Below are 24,716 nucleotides of genomic sequence, written 5' to 3' on the forward strand. Positions count from 1 at the left end.
GATGAATCGAAATAGCTTATGAATTAAAATAAAAGAGGAACTGTTTTGATATCTCTGGTTCGCATTCCGTGACGTTTGAATTCCACATGGTTGTTTTACTTTTGCCAAGGACCCAACCCACATGTCACTGGATAAGTGTATCATTTTGGTTAAGGTTAGGGGTCACAGGTGATGAGTTTTCTTGTCGTGGAGAAGTACTGTTTCAGAAACCACACAATCTTTAGATCTGCCGATGAAAGTATGCGTGATGCTGCGTTTTCAAATTCTTAAGAATCTAACTGTTCGAAAATGACTTCTTCAAAGTGCTTGACGCCGCCATTTTGATTTCTTAATAACCTAGCCGCTTATAGTGACGTAACAGTCTCACGAACATTTTACAGTTTAGGTATGGGCCTAAAATTCACTCACACGTTCCATGATAATCAGGTAGACAATTAATTTATGCATTAAAGGTAGATAAACACGTTATCCCCTGCCTCCCTGACAATGTTTGATTTTTTTCCTATCGTCGTGCCGTTGACTATTGTCCATATAACGCCCCTAGTCGATAACTGATGACCTGCGGGAAACCACAAATATTTTTTTAGGTCAGTCTTTTCAAAATGGTTTTGTAGACAGATCACATAACTCAAGCAGGTTACTGAAGATGTATGTGAGACAAAAAACAAGCACACAGAGTCACAGAGGCTTTTTTCTGCGGTTATGCCACAAGGGGCAAATAACTAAATGCTGATTGGCTGAGATAGAAGGTGTTTCTTTATTAATTCTGGTGCTTGCTCCGGGCAAAATAACTTGAAAAATAAGAAATTAAATTTTAAGTATTAAAACAAAAGTACTATAATCTTATGAATGGCGAATGTTTTTTAGCGGGGCTGGTTTCATTGCTTTGGCGTTGTTGTCCAAAATTAGAATTTAAATCAGCTGATTCGTGCGTTTTACAGTTCATTGACACTAACCGAACACTGAAATGGCTTCCCACGAAATAAAGTAACAGCATGCGTTTTTTAACTTCTCAGTAAAAGATAACTTTGTCATTTCTATCATAGACAAGCATGTTTCCCCATAATTAAGGTTAAGGATTGATATCACTTGTGTTTTCTTAAGTTGCAGAAATTGGTAATTTCCGTAACTTCTAAAACACGCGTGATAAGAAATCTTATGTTACTCGGCCTTATGAAATTACCTATACTAAATCCAATCTACGAGTTTTATCACGATGACAAAAGTAACCGATGTAGTCTGTTTCTGTGAAAGATCAGAGACGATTACTTTCAAATCATGATATCAAGGTATGAGAGTTTTCTCCAGCAAATTAACATTTTGGTTACATGCCTTTCGCTCTTCTTAACCACCCTTAACAAATTATATCAGGATTGGTGTTAATAATGATAATAGGTAAAGTAACATTACATTTTTCATGACGAGGGTTGTGCGGCTGCTAGGTGTTATTCCCCAATCTTCGTAAGCCCTTGCCTTACAAGGTATTGGCTCCAGTCCCTTCTCGTGTATTCGTCCTTGTGAAAGTGCCACACAGATCTGGCAATAAAGCGGATACTTTGGCTTCCAAACGTTTTCAATAGCGGTTCCAGTGATATTTTCTATTCCCTCCAATTTCCATGACAAATACTTGTTATACTCAGTCTCATTTCTGCTGAGGTACTTCAGATAATCAGAAAGATCTTTCGGAGTCCTGAAATCACGGACTTTAATGACGGAATGTCGTAGATTGCCGGGCAGGAACTCGTCAAGTTTATCTGTACTCATCACAACGGGAATTGAACCTGCATTCAAAGCATGATTCAGTTGTGCATCGACAAAATAATCACAGTCCTGGTTAAAAAATACCAGAGTAAACTTGTACTGCTTGGCTAATTCAGTTTTCAGTTCTAAGAAGTTTGATCCGTTTCTAGATCCATAGCGTTCCACAAGACCATGTTTGTTCCTGAGACAATCTCCATAAGAATCGACCTGCACAAACTTCATCAATTGTGTCATGTATTCAGTTCGCACGGGCTCACAGTTCGAGAATGCAGCCATTATTAGTTTAGTCTTTTCCTTAAACCTAAGAGGTGGAGTTGCGTTTGGCATATGAAAGGATGGCCAAGGAAAATCGTAATCTAAACGGTAACTTACTAACAGTTTAAATCTGGACATAAACTTGGCGTCGTTCATTACGGAAGTGTATATCGGATTTTCTTGTGTGTAAAGGATCCATGGAACAGATTCCGTTGGAGGTATCATGTGCGAATCCCTGGCATGGACTACAAAGCCGTCTGCATCACAAGCTCGAGAATGGTCAGATGTGACCTGACAGGCCACAGGGCAGTCACTTTTATTCCATTTAAGCTCAATACCTGGCTGTTTTCCGAAAATGGTTGACCAGAACACGATTAGCCACCGATCGGTTTGATTGGGGCTCTTCTTACAACTGAAATGATCTCTTTGTGAAAAATAGTTTTTATCGATGTGATAGAACAGAATGAATACCATACAAACGGGAAGAAACACAGGCTTTAAAGCACGTGTGTTCTTTAACATTCTAAGTGCTGATGTATTTTTCAGGATTCACCTGTCGAGCAAAACGTGTTTAAGATTAGGCAATAGCATTTGATGTTGTTCACTCAAAGAAAAATTCCATATCTACAAGCAACTGGTATCTTGCGGGGTTCTTTTTCCGCAATTACAATGGCGAAAAAAATAAAAAAAAAAGGCATGAAATCTCGCGATTCAAGGTTCTCAACTTCATTTTTTTTCTCAAAATGGCTTAACTTTTGACGACTGCACGAAAGAAAAGGAATTTGTACGAATCTGGCGATTCAATTTTACCACAGAAGATACAATATAGAACTTACCAGTAAGACCAGTTAATACTTCGCGTATTTTCGTTACACATCCTGTAAGTGTTGTTGTTATTACTTGCCGATAATTTTTTTTTCTGTGATTTGACTTTTTCTATAGGGACTAAATTTACGTGTTAAAACTTAATTTCGCGTTCTTTATACAATTGGAAAAAACGAAAAATCAAATACCCGTGAAAGCAAGTACCAGTAATTTGTTTATTAAATAAACAGACTTTGTTCAAACTTACTTCCGTACCGACATTCAAATCTTCTAGTGGCAAATATTTCGGCTGTCGATTTTTGTTCTCAGCTGCGAGAAATGCCATCGCCAAAACTAAGTCACTTTCAGTTTATCTTATCGTCAGTTTCGTGGTAATTTGGTGAGTTGATAACGTAAACAAGACGGCCATTTTCGATATATGAAAATTCAAACTAGGCTCCGGAAGGCTTGGGGAGTAAAACAAAAGAAATCACAACGAGGTTGAGGGATGAATAATTAGTTCCTTTTGTTTTATTCTCCTTAGCCTCAGAGCCATGTTAGAATCTCAATATATCGAAAGTGACCTTTTGACCACCTTTAAGAGTTTCCAAGCCGACGGCAGTTCGAGCGTCCAGGGTCAGCCTTTTGGCAGAGCGAATGACGAAGGGCAAACGCTCGAAACGTCAGCTTTGAAACTCTTTACGGTGGCCGATTTGCGTTATCGACTCAGTTGATGATACCAAATTAACTTGTTATACTCTCCCACCGACGCAGCACCACAGTTTCTTTAGCAACTTACCACCTTTTTTTGCGTGTCCTGGTCATCTTTCGCTTTTACAAAATTTCCAACGTCACGGTCTGTGAGCGCTCGGAATCTTTCAGTGTTGTTGGTAGCCATAATTCGAGAAAATCTCGACTTGGATCGAAAATGGTGAATGGTTTGCACTTCATTCATTAGAACGGCGCGGCGAGAAAGGCGGGTGACGTGTCAGAAGCTGATTGGCGACATTAAACATTCGTAAAGAAATGATCGGAATTTTACATTTCGTACAGTTACGGCTTTTCTCAGGGCTGGAGATCCTTGTAAAACACCGTAGAAAATGGTTAAGTTTATGGTTAAGTCTTTTTGGTCATTTATGTAATTACACGAAGATGCATAATGAATTTATAGAATAAACGTCACGACATTGATTTAATTTTTGGCGTTTACGATACTTTTTTTTTTTTTTAACGGACGCATTTATTCAAAGGTGGCGATTATTTTCAAATCATGTTGACGTGCAATTTTTGTCCCTTCGGCCGTTCGGAGGTAATTACGTACTTGGTATTCATTTCCAAACTAGCCAATCAGCGAGCGCGAAAAGCATTATTTACTGTGGCCCACAACTGTCACGGCAAAAGAAATAACTTCGCGGCAAAAGAAATAACCTCGCGGCCAAAGAAAAAGACTCGCGGCAAAAGGAAGAACCTCGCGGCCAAAAGGAATGTAAGGAATAACAGCAAAACTAGTCGCTGGTTCCTTCTCATCAGCAGTGTCACTAGTTGTAACTGGTTCCTGGCAGTTACGAAGAAAAGTTTTGGCATAGCCATTTACCTCAAGGACGTAAATCTGTCACATTTGAATTCGGTGGACCCGTCTATCCACTTCAACCTTGAGCGTGAAAAGGCAAGAGACAACAAACTGACATAAATCTTTGCGGAAAAGACAATCCGTCTTACTTTCATTAATTGGCACCAGCCAACGTTTTGCCCAATTAGGAATTAGTTCGTATAACCCGTTAGTTATATGTTGAGGTGTTTAATACGCTCATTTTTCGCTTTTTTTTTCTACGTTCGTACTTTGTGGACGTAAAACAAAGCACTTTTAATAAATGGCCTCTCGGGAAACAGTTGGAAAACGAAACTTACTGTTTCCTTTAGGAGCAGACATTTTAAAAGTGTATCATGTTACACTATGCAATGATAATGTCATAAGGATTTGTATGACAATTTACAGTTGCGTTCTCAACCTAAAGATCAGAACTAGTTTTAAATAAAAACAGACTTACCTCTCTTGAGAAGTTTTTCCTTTGAAACGCGTGAGCTTTCCGGGCTGATTTGAGGCCGATTAGCTCGGTTTTAGTTCATCTGCTTCACGCTCTGTATCTATGACTACTATGTAGATTTTCCTCTACTTTTGCTGTACTAAAACTTAATATTAGAGATGCAGCTTGAGGCTTCCGAAAACCACCGCTGTTTTAAACTAAAATCAAAACCAGTATGGCCTGCATGAGCAGAGTGGGATCTTCGCGTGGGCATGGGAGCGAATAGAAGATATTTGTTCGCGCTCTTTCGACCAAGACTTACGCGTTACTTCCGTTATGCTCACGTTTCGTCAGCGTAGCTTATATAAGGCAGGTAAGACCGGAACGCAGGCTAACGTACATGGAAACAAAGTCCACTCAATAATTTTACACAGAAACCATGCAACGCATGAAAAACATACGGGAACCTGTTTATTTCAGTTAAATTCCAATACATTCTTGTGTTTAGTCATGGTGTAGGTCCCTGGATTGAGACTTTCGACACATGATCAGACCGTCCGCCCATTTGATTGGTAACGCGCTTTGCCATCATGAGCCTAAGAGGCATGATGAGGCGGAGACCGTGGTTCAGTGAGAATGACCAGTGTAGCTCAGAGTCCTCTATAAAAGATACAGAATGCATTAGGAAGGCTTGGGCACTAGTTCTCAGACATTCTAAGGTTTGTTAATCGAGGGTTTTTCTCCAAGCTGTGACGTCGACGTTATTAAATCGCACCCATCACTTTCCAGACAGACGCGCGGTTGAAAAAGCAATGACTGATACTAGTCGCTGAGGCCTGGGTTGATCAATGGAATGTTTCTATTCAATACGCCTTTTCCGAGTTCTAAAACCCTCGTTTTCAGAATAAGGGTAAGTGCAAAATACCTGTTTGCGAAGATGGGTCAAGTCTGTGGAGAATAGAGTATGATTTTCACATCAAAAGCTTTGCAATTACCCTCCTTTTAAAACAGGGGCTTCGTGCATCTTGAAAATGGATCCGCCATTTTAGCTTCAGGCTCTACGGATTCTTTGATAATAATTTATTTGTAAGAACCTTTTCGCGTCTTAATATCCACATGTCACATATGATGTATATCATGTACCATTTAAGAAGAAAGTTTTCAGTAGTCATTTATTTCCTAGCACCCAAAACCAAGTAATAATTTGTGACTACCGTTTACTGCGTAAATTTTTCTGTACGGCATTCCACCAATTGTCGACATGACTCGTTTTCTCGAGGCGGATCTCTTTACTGGGGTGGAACACGTCGGTTCGTCTCTCTGTTTGGAGATTAGTTCTGCTGAATATCTAAAGCAATAGAATAGTGTATTAGTAAATCCTCCACAGAGTATATTGGGTCACAATGACACGTAAGCGAGCCACATACCGCAATACACTTTTATCAAAGGAACTAAAGACTCTCAACCTGTCTTCACTCAAATGACTATGAATATTTGAAATCAAATATGTGAACTGCGGGTTAAGAAATGAATAAGAAAACGATCTTGGCAGTACTTAACGCGACTATACCAACTGAGCTAACAAGCCAACTGTCATGATGTTGGCTCATAATAAACCCGTAAAGGGAAGAATAAACGACTGTGAGTGTATGAAGATCATGTATGTGAACTTCGGGTTAAAATATGAACATGAAAGCGACCTTCGCAGTAATAAACACGACTTTAAGCAGTGGTGAGAATAAGGCCATTACCCTCACTGGTATCGCAAAGGTCATGGGTTCAAATCCCATTTAAATATACATACATACATACATACATACGTACGTACGTACATATATATATATATATATATATATATATATATATATATATATAGCTTTTTGGCATACAAAGCTTTGCTTTCATGTCCAAATCGAGCACTCTACTAGGATGAGTCATTGCTGCTAGCATTATGCATGCTCACTAGTTTTTCTAGTTTGAGCACTCTGGCATGGCTTAGATGATCCCACATGTGTGAGATCACTTGGGGTAGCTATATGGCCTTACCTCCATCTTATCTTCAGCACTGCACTGATGAGGCCCAGAAGGCCGAAACAGTACTGTCTGCAGTTAGTTATATATATATATATATATATATATATATATATATTATATATATACATATAATATTTACATTACTGCGTAAGTAGATGAAGAATTTAGTTCTAAATTCTTCATTCACTTGGATGTTTATTTGTACCCAATTCATTTACCAGCTCCCAGTTGGCTTGTTAGCTCAATTGGTAGAGCGCTGCACCGGTATCGCAGAGGTCATGGGTTCAAATCCCGTACGGGCCTGAATTTTTTTCAGGTCCTATTTACAACTACTAGTTTCAGTAGTGTTCTTAGCTGCGAGGATCTTCTAATTTCATGCTTAAGTAGAGTTTTTTACTGCGAAGATCGTTTACATATTTATGTCTTCTCTCAGTCATCTTTGATATCTTTTCTCTAAGAAAATCTTACTTACAACAAACTCACTTCAATCTGATTAACTCTGACTGTCTGACTCTTACTCTGTTCCGTTTCTCTTTCTTTGATTCTTACACACTGATTCTCACTCTTCTTCTTCTCACTGATTACACATTTTACACTGACTCTCAACTGAAGTGAATTCTAAAATACATGTTCATATATTCATCTAGTCTCGTACCCAGACTTTCCACGGTCATGTCAGTTACACGGTAGGATCTGGGTACGAGATTAATATTCATCAGCGGTAAGCATTACTGGCCAATTGACCTTGGAAGGTTAAACATTTTTTGTTAGAACTCTAACCCAAACACTTTTACATGAGTCTCGCTGCGTAAGTAGTTCACGCGGGTCCAATTGAGGAAGGTAAACAACTGAAGCACTTCCACTTGTGATAGTTACACAAGACTGTCATAAGTTGGGAACTCATGGCGACGGCTTAAACCTAAATAAATTTGGACTTTGAATTCGTATCTACAAGTTAAATATAAACGAATAACTTAATCGTACTGAGCTAACAAAATACTTCATCACAAGTGTAACGAAAATTTTTTAACCTTCAGACTTGCGCTTGATCTAACTATATTAGTTTTTTGTTTACAACAGTTTATGATATTTAATTATCTTATAACTGAAAGCGTGCAACAAATATTTAGCGTATATGTCGAAGGAACGAATGAACAGAAAAATCTATTTCACCATGATTCCTTATTTGAAACGCGACTAATGTAAAAGCTCGCTGGAAACGAACTTCTGTCAAAGGAAGCATCCGCAAGCTCATGTGATAGATATTGTGGTGTGTAGTATCGGTGAGTGTTTTAACGAGTTGTGCCGCATTTTGACGAGCCCGCAGGGTGGGGGAGTGGGAAAAGCGAAGCAGTTAGAAAAGCGTAGCGCGCACAGCCGACCGGTTGGACACGTTTTTTATTTACAACACAAAATAACAAACTGAACAATATCGCAGGATACCTGTCCTCGATTCGCGCGTTATTTGTACTCTATCTGGCACAGTTGGATGATAATCATTGTGGATACTTACATCATGGCGTTGTAAATTTTGAAAGATTATTTTACGAAAAACTGCCCTGAAAGTTCTATTCCAGTGATTTTGCATTAGATAGCTGCATTACACTGCGTCACGTCAATTTCCCATATCTAAATTATGACCAATGAATACAAATATGGGAAAAAATAAGAATTTAAAAGATTTTAATACAAATTGAGTGTGTTACATATGTGCCAATGACTCACTTTTTCCATAGGAACATCAGAGGAGTGAAGACCTGAAGAGCTGCCTCATAAAACAAGCCTCTCTCTACGATTCCAGTGTGTACCAATCCTACAATGTTTTCCGCTAGATCGCTGGCAATGTTGATCTTAGATAAAAAGTAAAATTAGTTTGATTGTACTTAAGGTAAAAAGTTTAAAAAGCAGAGAGGATTGTTAATGCCCCTTTCAGCTGGGATTTGAAGGGTTAAAATGTTTTTTTTCTTTTTTTTGTCTTTTGTCTTTTTTTTTTACCTTGGAAACGTGATTTGGCTCATTGACAAAATGTAGTTAATAAAAAAATTTAGGGAACGGGACGGGAATTCAGAAAGAACACTTGTTGAACCGGAATTTGAATACTCGATTGCCAAAACACACGATATCGATGAACTGTTTTCTGGAATGATTGAAAGAGGACATTTGAGACTCAATGTAAAAGCAAATAGCACTACAGGCTCGTATACCCATTGGGTGCATATCTTTTTTAGGGGCTCGATAAAGGCAAGCACTTAGAACTGTCTGGACTTTCTGCCCGCTTAGTTTCGTCGAAAAGATGTAATGGATCCTTTACACTTCGCTATTACGAAACAAACCTATATTCCCGGGGGAGGAAACCAACCTGTACTCTTGGGGGAAAGTCCGAATCTATAAAACACTTTACAATAGTGCGAGCTTTGTCCAAAAGTAAATTCTCATCATCTAGCGTGTAGTTCCCAGACATCGCACAAGCAGCAGCATTATCAGCTTGATCTTTGAAGCGCTCAACCTCCATCCAGAACTCCAAGTCGTTTATCAACCGATCAGTGTATACAAACTGCTTATTTACCACTCGCCCAGTAGGGTGCGCTACATGACGGCGGAGGTTTGAAGAAAGAAAAGTTCAATGAGGAACAATGATTCCGTCGAAAAAATTATTAAGGTATTAAATTGCTTTCTTTTTCTTCATTGGGTTTGTGGAGAATTAGAAAAGACAAAAAGATCCTCTATAGCTTGAATTTAAAATATTTCCTTAAAAAGCCGAAAATTTAAACGTCAAAAGTGGACACACCCATGGGGAATGGCTGGGTAACAGCTCAATACTGGTTGACGGCGTAGGACAGGTTTCACAGATTAGGAGTATTACGAAAAAACGATAAACAACGTCACTTTATGCCATAACTGACCACTTAATGTTTAGAATCTGGCTCAAAAATACCAGTTAATTTGATTTTGGGAGAGAAACATGGATTAAAAAATAATTTGAAAGAGTATTCTTGAGTATATTTAAGTACTCCCACTTTCAGTGACCGTTTAATGCAGGTGGAAGACAATAAAAACAGGCCGTTATGACTAAACAAAGGATGAACAAACCGCTTAATAGAGGTGAAAAGTACAGTGATTAAGGGAAAACAAATTCGGGACATGGACAACTGACCGCCTAATACAGGGTGACCGTTCACTGCGGTTCCGCTTGATACAGGACTACACCCTCATCTACTAAACGTGTCTATCGATTCAATTTAGAGCGCACGTTTATCGCAGTTCTTGCATAAAAAAAAGTATAAGGTTTTTTCTCCTTCTTCCTGAAAATCTTTGAAATATTACATATTTTTTTTCTCTGTACTAGCGATTAATATGTGAGCTATATTCAGTACTCACTCTGTTCCACAGTGGTCTTTGCTTCTTTTCGCAGGAATACTTTAAAGTCGCGGAGAGAGGGAGCATGGCGAATTCCTCGTTGGAAACATATGATGTTATGAGCAAACATGACCCACATCCCTTTCTGAAGGAAGAGAAACACAAAAACAGCCAAACCTTAATTATGACCTCTTTTATTAGAAACAAAACCATCCGTTTGGAGTCATAACTAACCGTTTTTCCGTGAGCGGCCATCTTATAAACTCCAGCAAGAGTGTTTCCCATGGCGTACTTGGTAGAGCTTTCGCGATCCGCCTCGTCGTCCGGGAAAGTGGCCACAAAATCAGCATACCTGATGATAGAACAACCGTGACTATTTTTTTTCGGATTTAATCACGGAAAATGCTTTAATTGAACACACAAATATCCATCATAACTTCTCCATAAATAGGAACAATCTCTCTTGCTCCCCTTTGGTCACCATGTCGTTTTGGCACCAATGCTTAAGATTTATGAGTTTTAAATTTTTTACGGGTTAAGCCGTGAGTATTTAATCCAAGGCATAGGATTTTGTCTGTCCATAATCCAGGGGCGTTCTGCATACAAAATTAGCTGGGTTTAAAAATATGTACTCGAATATGTTGGGTCTTTAAAATTTCTAAAGCAACTTTTCCACTAATGAAACCAGAAGAGAGCCATTTTTTCACCGCAAGGACTCTTGAACTGTTGGACTCTTTTTTGCCAAGTTGACACCATTTAATTTTTTTTTTTCAGTGATACATAAAATATCTAAGAGATGTTTTGCTACACAGGTACTGTTAAAAAAATCATTTTATCCTACATAAGGATTGAAACACTTATATACAGCACAAAACGGAGACTGTACCAGTTTTCCTCCATGGATCGTGCCACGCAGGCCTGAGCCGAGACAAGCATTGGAGGAGTCACTTTGTCCAATAGCGGGATGTCCCGGATGATCTCAGCTTTGCAATGTAGGTACTCAGCTACAGAGGAACAAATTGTGCATTATTAGTATATCAGGAACCTCAAAACGTGGTTCACAAACAGCTGCTGCTTTAGCTATCACAAACTATTACTATAAATTCTACAAACTACTCTCAATTCTGCAAACAAGGTGTCAAGAGTTGGAAAACGAGGTACGGGACTCGACTTCGTCAGGGATGGGCAACGTGGTTGCTAAGCAAGATTAAAATGGCGGCCTATATTGATTAAAACTTAAGCTCATTTGAAGAAAACTTTGTAAGGTGAAGGTCACTCTTTAGGATCACAAAACGCGGTCCGTGTCATTTTTTTTTTTCATGTACAATTATTGATGGCGGAGAAAACTTCTATCCTTTCTTCCAAAACTCCTCTTCTAAGGGCTCTGAAAAATATTGACTTTATCAAGATCTAAACACTAACCAGGTGTTGTCGGAATGTTGATAAAGTATTTTTTTGTTATAATCATAGCCCTGGCTTGCCGAGCCTTTCCGTCCTTGCAGTTTGTTCTCATGTTTTCGACCGCCTGCCAGAACATGAGGGAAGCCTCACATCCTTTGTCGGATAAGAAACGTTTGAACCACGTCAACTGAAGGTTGTTATGCAAGACATCGTTAAAGCATCTGAAAGACCAAGGGAAAAAGTTATCAATTATAATATTCGTGTGGTTACTAAGTCGTTAGTGCTACACTCTTTTGTATGTAAAGGGCGTAAAATACAAGCACATGAAATCCTTCTTTTTTAAGGGAAGCTGTTGATCTCATTAGTTATTCTCCTTACTGTCTCCCGTACAATTCTTGTGATTTTAGTTGGAAGAATTTGGCTTTGGATCAACTAATAATCCCCCAATTGATATTTCTCTTTATTCTCCTTACTTTTCTGCTTGATAATGTAATGATATTGTAAGGAGAAATTCTGTCTTAGACACTTATGGTAGTTAGAGGGTTAATCAGTGTTACCTTGGTTTCGGGGGTCTGATGATCTTGCTTCTACCCTTCGCTCTCTCCTCGAACGCATCTTCTCCAAACCTGATCGCGTGACCGTAGAAGTGTGAAGCCCTCCTGTTCTGTTGCGTGTTCTCCGGTTGTTTATCCTTCAGACTCGGAAGATCAAAGTTCTCCTCGTATGCCTCGCGTTCATCTTCGTCTTCGTCTTCGAGACCGAAAGAAAATCCTAAGGATATAAAACCAACTGATAGTGAGTATGTATTTAATTCGGATTACTATTTCAAGCGACACCCACGTCCTTGCTAACCTAATCAGTAGGGAGTAAAACCCGTTTTCTCTTACCAGAAAATCCAAGCCCAACGGCCACTGAGAAGGCATGCTGTGGCTTAGAACAGTCGGTTTCCCACAGTTTAGCAGTTGTCCCATCTGGTTTGACTTCCATTTTTTTTCTCGCGCTCTTCCTAGGAACTCCCTGTAAAAAACGGTGGAATAGTGTAAATGAAATATGGTAATCATTTCTCGTGGGACAGAGGCAGCAACTCTAATGATGGTCAGTGAATCATTTGACAAAAATCCTACGGAAGGCTTCACGAAGCACCAGTATCTAGGTCTATCGCAAGCCAACAATTCTTAATCTTCTGCTGCTTCACTTTGGTTTCTGTCGCAATTTCAAAAACAAATTATGATTTGAAAAAAACAAAAAAAAGAAACCACGGCAAGAACAGCAATCTGCGTTGCAATATCCATCCTGCTCCTTTCTCTACGAAAACCTGAAAATGTTATACTCAAGTCATTCAGAATGAAGGTCGAGCTCGATAAAAATGGTTTTAGACTTGTAAAAAGAAATTAAGAAAAAAATTGCTTTATTTTGACTTTTTCCTGGATGCTACTGATTTTCTTTCGCAGCTTTAAGTAATTTTGATAATTCTGAATTAGTTTTATGAAAAACAACGAAACATACAATGATAAGTGTAAAAATGAAACGAAAAAAGAAAAAAGGAATTTGTTGAAAGGAAAAAGGGAATCAAATTGCAACGTTCTGCAAGGATCTTTGACGATTTATTTGTTACTTCACTTTCTAAGCTGCAATAATCTTACCACAAAATTAACAAAATGATCTTCGTCAGACTGGATAAATTCACTCCACAGTGCGGTGACAGTCTGTGAAAAGAGGAAGAAGGAAAAATCTACCCTGAAGTTAACAATTTTCGTGCATTTTATACAATGAAATGTCTCTTAACGAACTTTCTCAATTGCAGACAGCTTAGACCGCCAAACTCCATTGAAACTTCAAAATAAACTCTGTATTTACATATTCCGGTAGGCAACCGTGGATGTTCCTGTCAGGTTAAAATTAACACACAGGGTAATTAAGTACTATTAACTAAGTTGAAAACGTAAATTGGACACCGTAAAGAGTTTAAAAGCTGACGTTTCGAGCGTTTGCTCTTTGTCAGAGCGATTGGAGGAATTGTGGGTTGTGTGTGAGTTTATATGCGAAAAATGGGCCTACGCTATTGGTGGGAATATGGTGACGAGAAAACAAGAATAAGTTTGTTGAATGGAAAGCACTCGTTGATACCGTGGGGGTTAAGAGTGCCGATTTGAAAGACAAATTTTTGTTCTAGAGTTTTGCGGCTTTCTGAACTGCCTAGATGTAGGGGAAGGCCGCAAACTTCCATATGCTGTTTTGAATGATTAGGGAGATTCGAGTGTCTAGCGGATGTGTCTTTGTCATTTCTTTCTACCTTGCGAAGGTGTTCTCGGAATCGGTCACCTAGTCGTCTCCCTGTTTCACCAATGTATAAAAGTTATACATTGGTGAAACATATAAACCCACACATAACCTACAATTCCTCCAATCGCTGACCAAGGGCCAACGCTCGAAACGTCAGCTTTTAAACTCTTAAGGGTGGCCAATTTACGTTATCAACTCAGCTGATAATACTAAATTACCCTGATATACTCTCCCACCGACGCAGCACCACAGCAGTTTCTTTAGAAAATTGCCACCTTTATACAATTAAGACACTTCCTTGGTGTAATGAGCTTCCGTCGGTGGATAACCCCTTTTAAAATTCTATCAGCCTCTTAATCTTAATTTCAATAAATCGACTTAACATCACTGTCCCTGTATCTCTACAGTGCGCTAAACAAAGGTCCATATTTAATTTCACTGTTTTGTCGTCATTCGCATACTGTCACCTTTCGCAAACCTTATTATCAAGGTTATCCTCTGCTAACACCCTTGTGGCCACTTGAGAGAACTTAATTTTTACTCGGTCAACTGTCTTTTCCCAAGTGAACCCGCTTAAAAGAACTATCATGGTCTTTTTCCTTTGTGTCAAGGTCTTATTAGCCATACTTTTTACCTGCACGGACGTTTGCAACACAGTTGACAACAACTGACTACCACGTTCTAGAGGAAGAAGCCGCATTAAATCAGCTCTGGTCTGTGGGCTCATTGTTACTTTTCTCGGGGAATCTGGGGCAATGTAAGTGGCAATTAGCGTCTTTCCCAAATTATATTTGCTGAGGCTGCCAAAATCTTCCCTAGGTGACAAATACTCTTGGGAATCTTCCCAAAATTGAAGACATCTAAGGGCTGCTTCTTCTCGCGTTTTCTTTAAATATTCACTGAGAGGTCCACCGGCCAGTTTGTCTGCAGTTAGGGCTAATGATGCTGTCAGATTTATATCTGAAGAATGAAAGGCAACACCGTGAGTGTTTGCAAAGTTTTATCATCCAAGATTTTGCGTGTAACATAGCGGAGGGAGTTTCAATCGATCGAGCACCGTGAAACTACATCCAAAGCAATCAATAGGCCAATCAAAGCTGAAAGGGTGCCAAAAAACTCATGGTGAAGCAAAAACACTTCTCGAAGCGCAGGAAAGCTTGGGGGAACTACTCACTTGACCAAAGTACTCAGAACCGCCAATCAGAACAAAAGAAAACATCACCAGGAACCAGTAAGAATTTACAGAATAAAGAAAAGAACATCCTAGATGGTGTGAAAACGTGTAAAACCAAGTTTCTGATTGGTTGAGAAGATGGCCCAAGTTTTACAGACTAATCACAGAGCATAGTAAACCATAATAAGTACAGTTCCCTGATTACTTATAACTCTCAAGTTAGAGCTGTGCGTTTGAGATAAGTCTATTTACATATAATTTAAGTTATAGATGATATAACGATGCATATACGCATCACTCACCTTTGTTAGCTTGCTGAATTATACAGGGTTCTCCGTTGGAATCCCTGGGGTAAAGAACACGTGGTTCCCCGACGACTGATGCTGTTTCACTCCCAGTTTCCTTAAACGGAATTATATGCGAGGCGGAAGCTTGTCGAATGGCTGTGCTAACAGTTATTGTAGGTGTCCCTGAAAAATAAAAAGTTTCATCAAGTGACTTACGAAAACAGAGAAGCATCATAAATATATATATATATAATTTTCATCACTGGAGTCGTTCCTAAAAAAAAAAATTATTCGTTAACCTAAGTACACAGGAGGAATAAAAACATACAATGGATTAATGGATATATTTAGGAAACAAAAAAGGGTTTAATCAGATTAGTGAAAGACTAGACCATTCGAGTGGTTGCATGAATTAGAAAGTTGACTTGGGTTGTAATAAACCTCAACTTTAAACCTCTAACTTTTAAGTCAACCCTTTCGTAGGATAATGGCAACAGAAGGTTTTTTTTTTTACATAAAGTCCTACTGACGGTATCTTAAGAAAACGTTGACCTTTGATTTTGACAATGAACGTTTTCATCGACTCACCTGATGAGGACCTATTTGATGAGGTGGTCTCTGCCGATGACTCATAAAGTTCTTCATCCTTTTCTTCGGTAATGATGTTTCTTTCTGATGCCAAGGCCTCGTAGAAGGTCTTAAGCTTCCTAGGCGCTGACGAAGGCATTTTGGCGAAAGGAGGGTTGGGCATGGGGCGAGAAACGAGTAATTCCTCCTCGGATTCATCTTTAACTATGAAAATATTATTCAGTTTCAAACGAGCAAACAAGATGTCTTACGGAGTTGATAAATAAGAAATTGGAACTATATCTCGACCAACAAAGAGAGGGTCGCGCAAACAGCTATGCATGCGAACTATGCGGGGATTTGGGTTGGAGTCTGGACAAGGAGAGCCTGCATTATTTAGGGACCTTAACAAAGTCGACTCCAAAGAGGACGTCGATCAAAAACTGAAATTACATTTTTTCCTAGAATTTTGCGATTGGCACCTTGTGATAGCCTTCTTTTTAAAGCACCAGACCAATCACGAAGCGAGGTATGAAAAATCATAGCTGCAAGGCTTATTTGGGGGAATTAGCTCCTTGTCGTTCGACGGTCTTGTTTTACTTGTCAGAATAAAGTGACAATAAAATTCTGGTAAAAAAAATCAAAGCTTGAAAGCACCTTTCTTCTCGTTGGTTTTTTTCTCCTTTTTCTTCTTTTTAAACCACCTTTGCTTGCCATAAGTGGGTAGTGCAGGATCTGAAGCAATTAAGTTTTCCGGAGGCGAAACAAGGCGAGGTCTTGAACCTTTAGAAAACGACTTACTGCAGACTGTGGGACTTACAGAATCCGGCGAACTAGACACAGACCAAGCTTCCTCTTCCTCTTCCTCTTCAGGGACTGGACTCGAAGGTGGAGCTGAACTGATCTCCTCGTATCCTCTTATCTATCGTGGGAAAAAAAAAAAATGGATGTTTACCCATCAATCAGACAACTAAAATTGGTCAAAAAAGTTTGGATGGATACATACCGGATTACCGGACTCAGAAGACTGAGAAATTATTTTCCTTAAAATACCATTAGCCATATGATGTTAGGTCTGAGTTATCTTATCGCCCTCCTATAACACGTACCAATAATATTAGGCGAGTGTTGCTGTAGATCTAAATCAAGAGTTTAGAATCTCTTGATATGCATTCTATCCACGCAAGGGCTTCTCGATTTCCAAGACCTCCGGATACGGAAGTGTGAATCATTATCTTCCCTTTATAGTATCTCACAGCTTCAATAAATGCCGAGAAATTTCTTCTTTAAGGAATGCTATAATATTCAAATGGAGATGGCTGGCAGGCTCTGTGAAGAAGGTACCCCAGAATTGTTTGTGTTGTTTAGCCACTGTTTTTGTTTGTGAACGGAATGGCTTATAGACTACTAGAAATAATTAAAGATGAACAACAACAAAAAAGAATTTGACAATCCTTCAAATTAAAAACTAAAATCATATTATTTACCCCGCCTGACAGTTGTAGCTCCATTGGCATATCATGAGGCGGCATAATTTTATGTCCATCTTCGGCGGGACCGTCGACTCCCGCCCAAAACCATTGTCTCCATTCTTCCAGTTTCTCCTCCCTACTCTCAGAAGAGGAAACGGCACAAAGCTTCAACAAGGAATTATCGATGTCTTGCTCAGAGCTGGTTGTTGAAAGCTTATCATCGTCTTCAAGAATTGGACTTATACTTCTGTTTTGCAATATTAAATCCGTAACTGAAATGCCTCGCTTTTCAGCGATTACTTTGAAAAGAATTTTCTTATGCTGTATGTACTTCGGTAGCCAGTAACTGCTCAAACGTTCCAAGGCCATCTTCTGCACGGGGAGGAAAACATTTTCGGAAAATATCGAGGAATCAGAAAGATACATTCGTTTTGTGATGTTCTTTGGAATTCTAAAGGAGGACTCTCGCTCCCCCTGGCGGCTCACCCCGCATAAACTCGCCCACTTCATGATCTCCGGGAGTTCCCAGGGAGATCCACTTCGTAAATATTTAGCCTGAATCTCTCGGAAGCTGAACCTCCTATGCTCTTTCCTTGTCACCTTGCGATATCGCTCGGCGTCTATCCAAAACATCAAGATTCTCTGCCCTGCTGTGCCGCGTAGAAACAATTGCAGACTGCGCATGTCCTCCACGGTGCGTAGAAAGGTCCTTGCTTCATTTCTGTTCACTGACGTACCTAAAAATACCAGTTGAAAGAAATTGAGGTTGGAGTTTCATGATCAAACTACGATCACTTTTAGACGCAATTTTGGAACAACTATTGAAACTTACAATGGTGAAAAGCTGTAAGGATAAGAATCAGCGGTTTTGGAATCTATCAAAACGGTTGGTTGCAGTAGACGGTTATTCTGTGTGTAACATGTTTCGAGGATTCTCAGCCGGCGAAGGCGATTGAAAAGTAGGCTGAAGAGGGAGAATGGAAAAGAGGGAGTTCCATTTTTCCTCCCCAGATTCCCATATTTTTCTCGGATTTTTGTCTACAGTTTTTGGTTTTGTTTTGTTTTTTATGTTTTTTCCCTTTTTTTATTGGAGAACCTTCGTTTCTTTAACCAGATTAATTTTTTTTCGAATTTAGCAATCGCCGAGGAGAGCCTTTTTTCTCGATTCTATGACATACGTTAAGGTTATTGTATGTTACGACAGCTACTTACCTGAGTAATCAGTGGCATCGTGAAGCTGAACGTATAACAAGTACACAAGAAAAAGATCTGTTTTCCAAAAAAATGGCATTCTTTCCTTCTGTACCCATTGTTTGATTCGATACTCTGGTAAATGCTATGGAAAGAAGGTAATCTTGCATCACTAAGTTTGATAAAAACAAACAAACAAACAAACAAAAAAAGCCAAAATGAACCGATAGAGACCATCGACCGGTATATATCAAGATAGACGTCTGCGTCGTAAGCTCTCACGATTTCTTCGGCCGAACTAACCTCGCAAAGAAAAAACCTTTCGACCAATGTCCAACTATCTTGAACCCGCTTGGTCAATAACGCATATCAATACGAAATATTATATCGATTTTAGCTATCACGCCGACGTCTCCGAAAGAAATAGCTTCAAGTAACTTGAGTGATTTTAACACATCCGAAGAACTGCTACAGAATCTTCCTTGTCTATCTTATCGTCTACTCCTATCAAATATAAAATGAAAACCTCGCCTTGATAATTTTGCTCTAAGCCTTAATTGGCCGGCTTTTATGGGATATTTTCCTTTGCTCTGATTGGCTCTACTGATTACTTAGGTCTTACTTTTTCGACACTCGATCAAAATTTGCTAAATAAAAAAGGGAAAAAAGACTCCTCATTCCATAATACGAATTTTTTGTTTTATTTTATAATAAAGTTCGGATATAACGCGCGCTGTCATTGGTTGAAAGAGCGTGCTCTATGAGAGTATAGAGCATAGAGCTGAGCTACAGCTGTCACGCCATCTGCCAATTGTACTATGTTCGACCTTTTCCGGGACTTCTTTTTAGCTTTTTTCCGATAATTGAAAGTGAAATTTCGGAACTGAAGCGAGCCGGCAAGTAGCAACAGAAGAATCAAACAAAGGTTTGTAAACATACCAGGCGCCGTAATTTACGTTATTAAAACGTGAGCAGATACGAAAATCTTCAAAGGAAAAACAAAATAAACATTCCGAGTTTTAAAGATTTTCACGCTCAGTTAGATTGCAAGCTTACGTACGGTAATAAAAATCAAATACAGCTAACACTCGTACAGTATATAAAGTTCAGTGTTCAAAAACAAAACAGAACAAAACAGAAATGATGAAAAATATAACCAAACTGGCATAATTGCTAAAATTCATTCTAATCATGACGGTGTCTGACCGAATATAATCATGCTGAAGTTCATCGCGGCTCGCTCATCACGGCGATCTCCGGTCATCACAGTAAAGGAAGCCTCAGAAACTAAATCGGCCACCCTTCGAGTGAAAAAATAAGAGCTTGCTCTGATATCCTTTTCGATACGTTGAGTGGAAAGTCACATCAGTCACTGCAGCCGAGTTTTGCGGCGCTGTCATCACGAGCGATCTTCATGTTCCGGTGAATTCGGCTGTCGTTCATTCAAAAAACACTCGCCTTGAACAGTTTGTTTTCTACCTTGTCATGTGAAAAAACTCGCGTGTTTTTATGAGCCATAATTCGGCTGAAGTTCACTGAACATTTCACTTCAAGATTCTGTATTAGAGACTTAAAAACTTCAGGCAAAAGTGTTAAATTCGACTTGCCGAACTATTTTAGTTTGTAAACTATCGTAGAATGTGAACTTTGATGGTTTTTGAACTTTGATGTTTTGACGCTTTTGACAGCTTTAGTCTTGTACAGCCAATCAGATTATTTGAACGATTCTAACAGGGATTCTGATTGGCTTATTGTAGCGTGCTTTATGAGAGTATAGAACATGCTAACGACACTCTTCTTCGCTTTGGAAATAAAGTTTGTTTTGAAAATTGAAAGTAATGCTTGGGTAATTTAACGGATACTTTATTATAAAACAAATAGAGAAGCCTTGACTGTGCTCTGTTCTGTTATAAAGCACGCAGGAAGCGGCTAGAGCACTCAAGAAGTGGGAAGAAACACTCGAATACGTCTCGTGTTTCTCCCTACACTTCTTTCGTGCTCTAGCCGCTTCCTGCGTGCTTTATAACAGAACAGAGCACAGTCAAGGCTTCTCTATTTGACATAGTTTGAAGCTACACTGGTTTGCAGATTTAATGAATGTAACCGAAGAAGTTACAATTCATAAACCCAACGTTTCGACACTCCTGTCTAGTGCCTTCATCAGGGGTGATCTAAACGCTGCAACAAGAGGTCCTTTTATATGATCACTAATTAGCGGCCTTTTTTCTGACGAGGTGTAAATAGGCGTCAGGAAGCAGACCGCCATCGTCACGATTTTAAGGAGCGTGGGCGGAGTTAATGTGCCAAGCCTCCAAACAAAGGCGCTGGTGGTAACGCCGATTAGTGGTGATAATTTTAGAATTATCCCACCCAATTGTATGGTTGGTTAGGCCGACTGGTTTATACCGACCGCCGAAATTGTTAGGCCGACTGGTTTATACCGACCGCCGAAATTGTCGCCGCTGTTGAGGAGAGTATCTCTCAACTCGACGACGATCGTAGGCATTTGGTAAGAGCAGAAGTAAGTAGCGTACTCAGGCGTGCTAAACCTCCTCCCAAAAACATTCAAAAGGATGTTTTCAATGCGCTTATAACTCTCAAAAAGGATCCGGACAGGCTCGTATTATCTGCTGAAAAGGGTAATTGTGTTGTGGTTATGGACAAACAGCAATATCACGACAAAGCTTTGTCTCTGCTTAATGACAAGAGTACGTATGCTGTCTTAAACTCTGATCCTACCAGTAAAACTCAAAGAAAGTTAAACAAGATGTTGCTTGATTTGAAAAAAGCTGGCAGAATTAGTGACTCTACATACAAAATGTTATACAGTAGTGACGGCTTATGTCCACGTTTTTATGGCTTACCTAAAATTCATAAACGGGGAATTCCTTTGAGACCTATTGTCTCTTTTGTTAATTCTCCGACTTATGCAATTTCTGGTTATCTTGCGAGAATTTTGTCGCCTGTTGTCGGGAATACTGATTACACTGTCAAAAATTCCTGCGAATTTACGGATTTCATAAGAGAACAAACTCTTGACGCTTGTGATGAATTAGTATCTTTCGACGTTGTTTCGCTCTTCACTAAAATCCCAGTTGATCTTGCCGTTAAGGTTGCGGAGGGAAGACTCAGAGAAGATGCTTCCCTAGGACAAAGAACTTCTTTGCCTGTGGAGGATATTATTCATCTGCTGTCTTTTTGCCTCAAAACCACGCAATTTACATATAACGGCACATACTATCAACAAGTTTTTGGTACAGCTATGGGTTCGCCTGTTTCTGCTGTCATTGCTAACATGGTAATGGAAGACGTGGAACAAAGGGCCTTAGCCACTTCACCGGTTAAACCCTTTTTCTGGAAACGATATGTCGATGATGTTATTTCTGCGGTATCCGGAAATGAAGCGGAGCGCCTCTTGTCGCATTTGAATTCAGTAGAGCCGTCGATCCAATTCACCCTTGAACGTGAAAAGGATAGACATTTGCCCTTTCTTGATTTAAATGTGTCTAGAGGGGTTCAGGATAATTTAGAGACAAGTGTCTACCGTAAACCCACCCACACCGACAAATACCTCGCTTTCGATTCTCACCATCCTATTTGCCATAAAAAGTCTGTAGCCAAAACTTTACTTAGGAGGGCTGATTGTCTACCATCATCACTCGATTCGAAGGCTAAGGAGAGGAAATATGTTTCCAATGTCCTAAAGGCAAACGGCTATACAAAAACTTTTCTCCGTAACTGCCAAAAACCAGTTACAAATAGTAACGCTCTTGATGAAAGGGAACCAGCGACTGGTTTTGCTGTTATTCCTTACATACAGGGTGTTACTGAACCCATCAAGAGAATTTTGAATAGCCACAACGTTAAAGTTGCTCAAAAACCTTTTCAGACTTTGGGGCATATTTTCGCCAAACTTAAGGATCCTGTCACGAAAGAACAACGAACCGACGCCATTTATTCTATTCCTTGCAATGACTGTGATAACGAATACATCGGACAGACAAAACGCCAGGGCCCGGTTGTTCAAAACTGCGATTAGCGCTAATCCACGATTAAATAGGCTAATCGCCGATTAAATTTAAGTCGCCGATTAGTTTCTGTTTGGTACACGGTTAAAAGAGCACCAAAAAGCGGTTTTTCTTTGCAAAAAGGAAAATTCAGCTTTATCGGAGCATACTTGCCTAACCAACCATACAATTGGGTGGGATAATTCTAAAATTATCACCACTAATCGGCGTTACCACCAGCGCCTTTGTTTGGAGGCTTGGCACATTAACTCCGCCCACGCTCCTTAAAATCGTGACGATGGCGGTCTGCTTCCTGACGCCTATTTACACCTCGTCAGAAAAAAGGCCGCTAATTAGTGATCATATAAAAGGACCTCTTGTTGCAGCGTTTAGATCACCCCTGATGAAGGCACTAGACAGGAGTGTCGAAACGTTGGGTTTATGAATTGTAACTTCTTCGGTTACATTCATTAAATCTGCAAACCAGTGTAGCTTCAAACTATGTCTGATTGTCCACCTGGTTGCCGTGTGAACTTTAATATAGCTTCTCTATTTGTTAATTAAAAAAGATCCTAGACCTGAATTAGTCTGATGTGTTGATTCTCATATTGTGGAGAAGGTTAGCGATAAACAGCTTATGTTACTAATTTAGAGCAGTTTTTGGCTTTTTTTCCGTTGAAGAGTTAAGAAAGAATTGTGAAAAAAAAAAGAAATGTTTCCGGCAGGATTTGAACCTGCGACCTTCCGCGTGTAAAGCGGACGTGATAACCACTACACTAAAGAAACCTCGCAGTACAAGGTAAGTAAAGCAAGAAAATACAAAAACTTTCTGAGTGTTGTCCTTACTTTTTCCGTGGCACATTACACTAAAAAAGCGTAGTCAATACCCTTTTCCTAACCCAAGTCGAGGTGCATTACAGGCTACGAACCGGTCTGGGAGCGGTTTTTCGTTGTAAATTTCAACTCAGACGGAGCTCTAATAAATTTTCAAAATTAAATGTTTTGGGGAGAACCGAAAAGTAAGTCTTTAGCTGAATCAGTTCGAAGCGTTACTTACATAACATGTTCGTGGAGGGGGAGGAAAAACACTGAAATAACCGTCTGCTTGATTGTAGGTCAACCTTTTCCCAAACACCTGTTTGGTAACAAATGCATCAAATATGGAGGTATTAGTACTAATTGTTATATTAGTATGTGTGCCATGATTGATCAATTCGGCGGTCCGTACTTCTTTGTGTGGCTTGCTGAATTCAAGTGCTTTTTTTAAATTTAGGTCTTCCCCTTCTGTTTTAACCTAGAGATGTGATAAACATATTAATAACCTCGTTTTCTTGGTCTGTAATGTAAGTTACGTAACTTCGTTCTTTTTGCGCTTGGATTTATGGCCTGCTTTGTGCTTGGGCCTTAAATCCAAGCGGAAGAAACTCAGTCCGTAACTTATTAGAGTACTGACCAAGAATATGAGGTTAGTAAGGAGATATATCTCCGGTTATTACCGATGCATACTCTCTGCACCATGTCTTAATAATCCAGGACAGTAGAAAAGAGAGTCAACCAGAACTTATGCATCTCCTAACTGAACATCGGGGCCCAGTTGTCCCAAGGCCGGTTAGCGCTAATCAAGCTGAAATTTTAATCCGGGTTTCTTTATTCCTTTGTGGAGTAGGCTTTTCGAGATAATTTTCCCTGTTCTTTTTTAGAGCATCAGATAATCAAATTCTACAGAAAAAGAAGTATGCTGAATTTTTTGTTTTAGCCTTTAGATTTCACATTTATCCTGGGTTAACCCAGCTTTGAACAACCCGGCCCCGGTTGGAAACCGCTGATGTTAGATCTAGACCAGCAATAAGCGACAAAGTAGTGAGGCAATTGACTGCGAAGACTGTAAAAATACTGATATATTATCTAATATTTTCTGGTTTCATAAACAATGGTAGTTCTGTAAACCTTACCGGCAGTGAAAGAAAGGTGTTCAAGAAGTCAACAAATGTAGCTTTACTCAATAGCTTCTCAAAAAGACCTTCACTTGGAATCCCTGGTCAAGAGAAAGAATGAGGCTCGTTACAAATTCAAAGCATTAAAAAATTGAAAGAACGACA

At 39.4% G+C, this 24,716-nt stretch overlaps 2 protein-coding genes and 1 non-coding gene across 7 annotated transcripts; all 3 read right to left on the reverse strand.

The window, feature by feature from the left end:
* Positions 1-736: 736 nt before the first annotated feature.
* On the reverse strand, positions 737-3,784 carry LOC113683661 (GDP-fucose protein O-fucosyltransferase 4). Of its 3 annotated transcripts, none has more exons than XM_089202190.1 (2): positions 3,620-3,784; positions 737-2,569 (listed from the first exon to the last, which is right to left on the reverse strand). In XM_089202190.1, exon 2 carries the CDS (start codon positions 2,536-2,538, stop codon positions 1,363-1,365), a length of 1,176 nt encoding a protein of 391 aa, XP_089058316.1. In that variant the 5' UTR covers positions 2,539-2,569; positions 3,620-3,784; the 3' UTR covers positions 737-1,362. The 3 variants fall into 3 exon arrangements, with proteins under 3 accessions (XP_089058316.1, XP_089058317.1, XP_027056726.2); XM_089202191.1 differs by lacking the exon at positions 3,620-3,784 and adding an exon at positions 3,089-3,189; XM_027200925.2 differs by lacking the exon at positions 3,620-3,784 and adding an exon at positions 2,853-3,027.
* Positions 3,785-5,293: 1,509 nt separating this feature from the next.
* LOC113683660 (uncharacterized) lies at positions 5,294-24,703 on the reverse strand. Of its 3 annotated transcripts, none has more exons than XM_027200924.2 (19): positions 24,570-24,703; positions 23,675-23,752; positions 18,632-18,755; positions 17,435-18,156; positions 16,605-16,869; positions 15,969-16,166; positions 15,396-15,563; positions 14,554-14,879; positions 13,280-13,342; positions 12,524-12,653; positions 12,194-12,407; positions 11,658-11,857; positions 11,122-11,239; positions 10,470-10,587; positions 10,257-10,380; positions 9,238-9,464; positions 8,604-8,728; positions 6,059-6,192; positions 5,294-5,504 (listed from the first exon to the last, which is right to left on the reverse strand). In XM_027200924.2, the coding sequence occupies exons 3-19, from the start codon at positions 18,708-18,710 to the stop codon at positions 5,353-5,355; spliced, it is 3,363 nt and encodes a 1,120-aa protein (XP_027056725.2). In that variant the 5' UTR covers positions 18,711-18,755; positions 23,675-23,752; positions 24,570-24,703; the 3' UTR covers positions 5,294-5,352. The 3 variants fall into 3 exon arrangements, with proteins under 3 accessions (XP_027056725.2, XP_089058362.1, XP_027056723.2); XM_089202236.1 differs by having other exon boundaries at positions 15,969-16,172; XM_027200922.2 differs by lacking the exons at positions 23,675-23,752; positions 24,570-24,703 and having other exon boundaries at positions 15,969-16,172; positions 18,632-18,801.
* Trnav-uac (transfer RNA valine (anticodon UAC)) lies at positions 23,331-23,403 on the reverse strand. The gene has a single exon. It is a non-coding gene; the product is annotated as a tRNA-Val (tRNA).
* Positions 24,704-24,716: the final 13 nt, after the last annotated feature.

The sequence above is a fragment of the Pocillopora damicornis genome, chromosome 3 (genome assembly GCF_964200805.1).
Source record: "Pocillopora damicornis chromosome 3, jaPocDami1.2, whole genome shotgun sequence".
Taxonomy (NCBI): Eukaryota; Metazoa; Cnidaria; class Anthozoa; order Scleractinia; family Pocilloporidae; genus Pocillopora; species Pocillopora damicornis.

Excerpts from the sequence above, each read along its gene's own strand:
- LOC113683660 (XM_089202236.1), bottom strand. The coding sequence starts at position 18,710 with ATGCCATTTTTTTGGAAAACAGATCTTTTTCTTGTGTACTTGTTATAC. Across the intron at positions 18,157-18,631 it reads CGATGCCACTGATTACTCAG|GTACGTCAGTGAACAGAAAT; the intron begins GTAAGTAGCTGT and ends TGGTATTTTTAG. Across the intron at positions 10,381-10,469 it reads TGGCCGCTCACGGAAAAACG|AAAGGGATGTGGGTCATGTT; the intron begins GTTAGTTATGAC and ends CTCTTCCTTCAG.
- LOC113683661 (XM_089202190.1), bottom strand. The coding sequence starts at position 2,538 with ATGTTAAAGAACACACGTGCTTTAAAGCCTGTGTTTCTTCCCGTTTGT.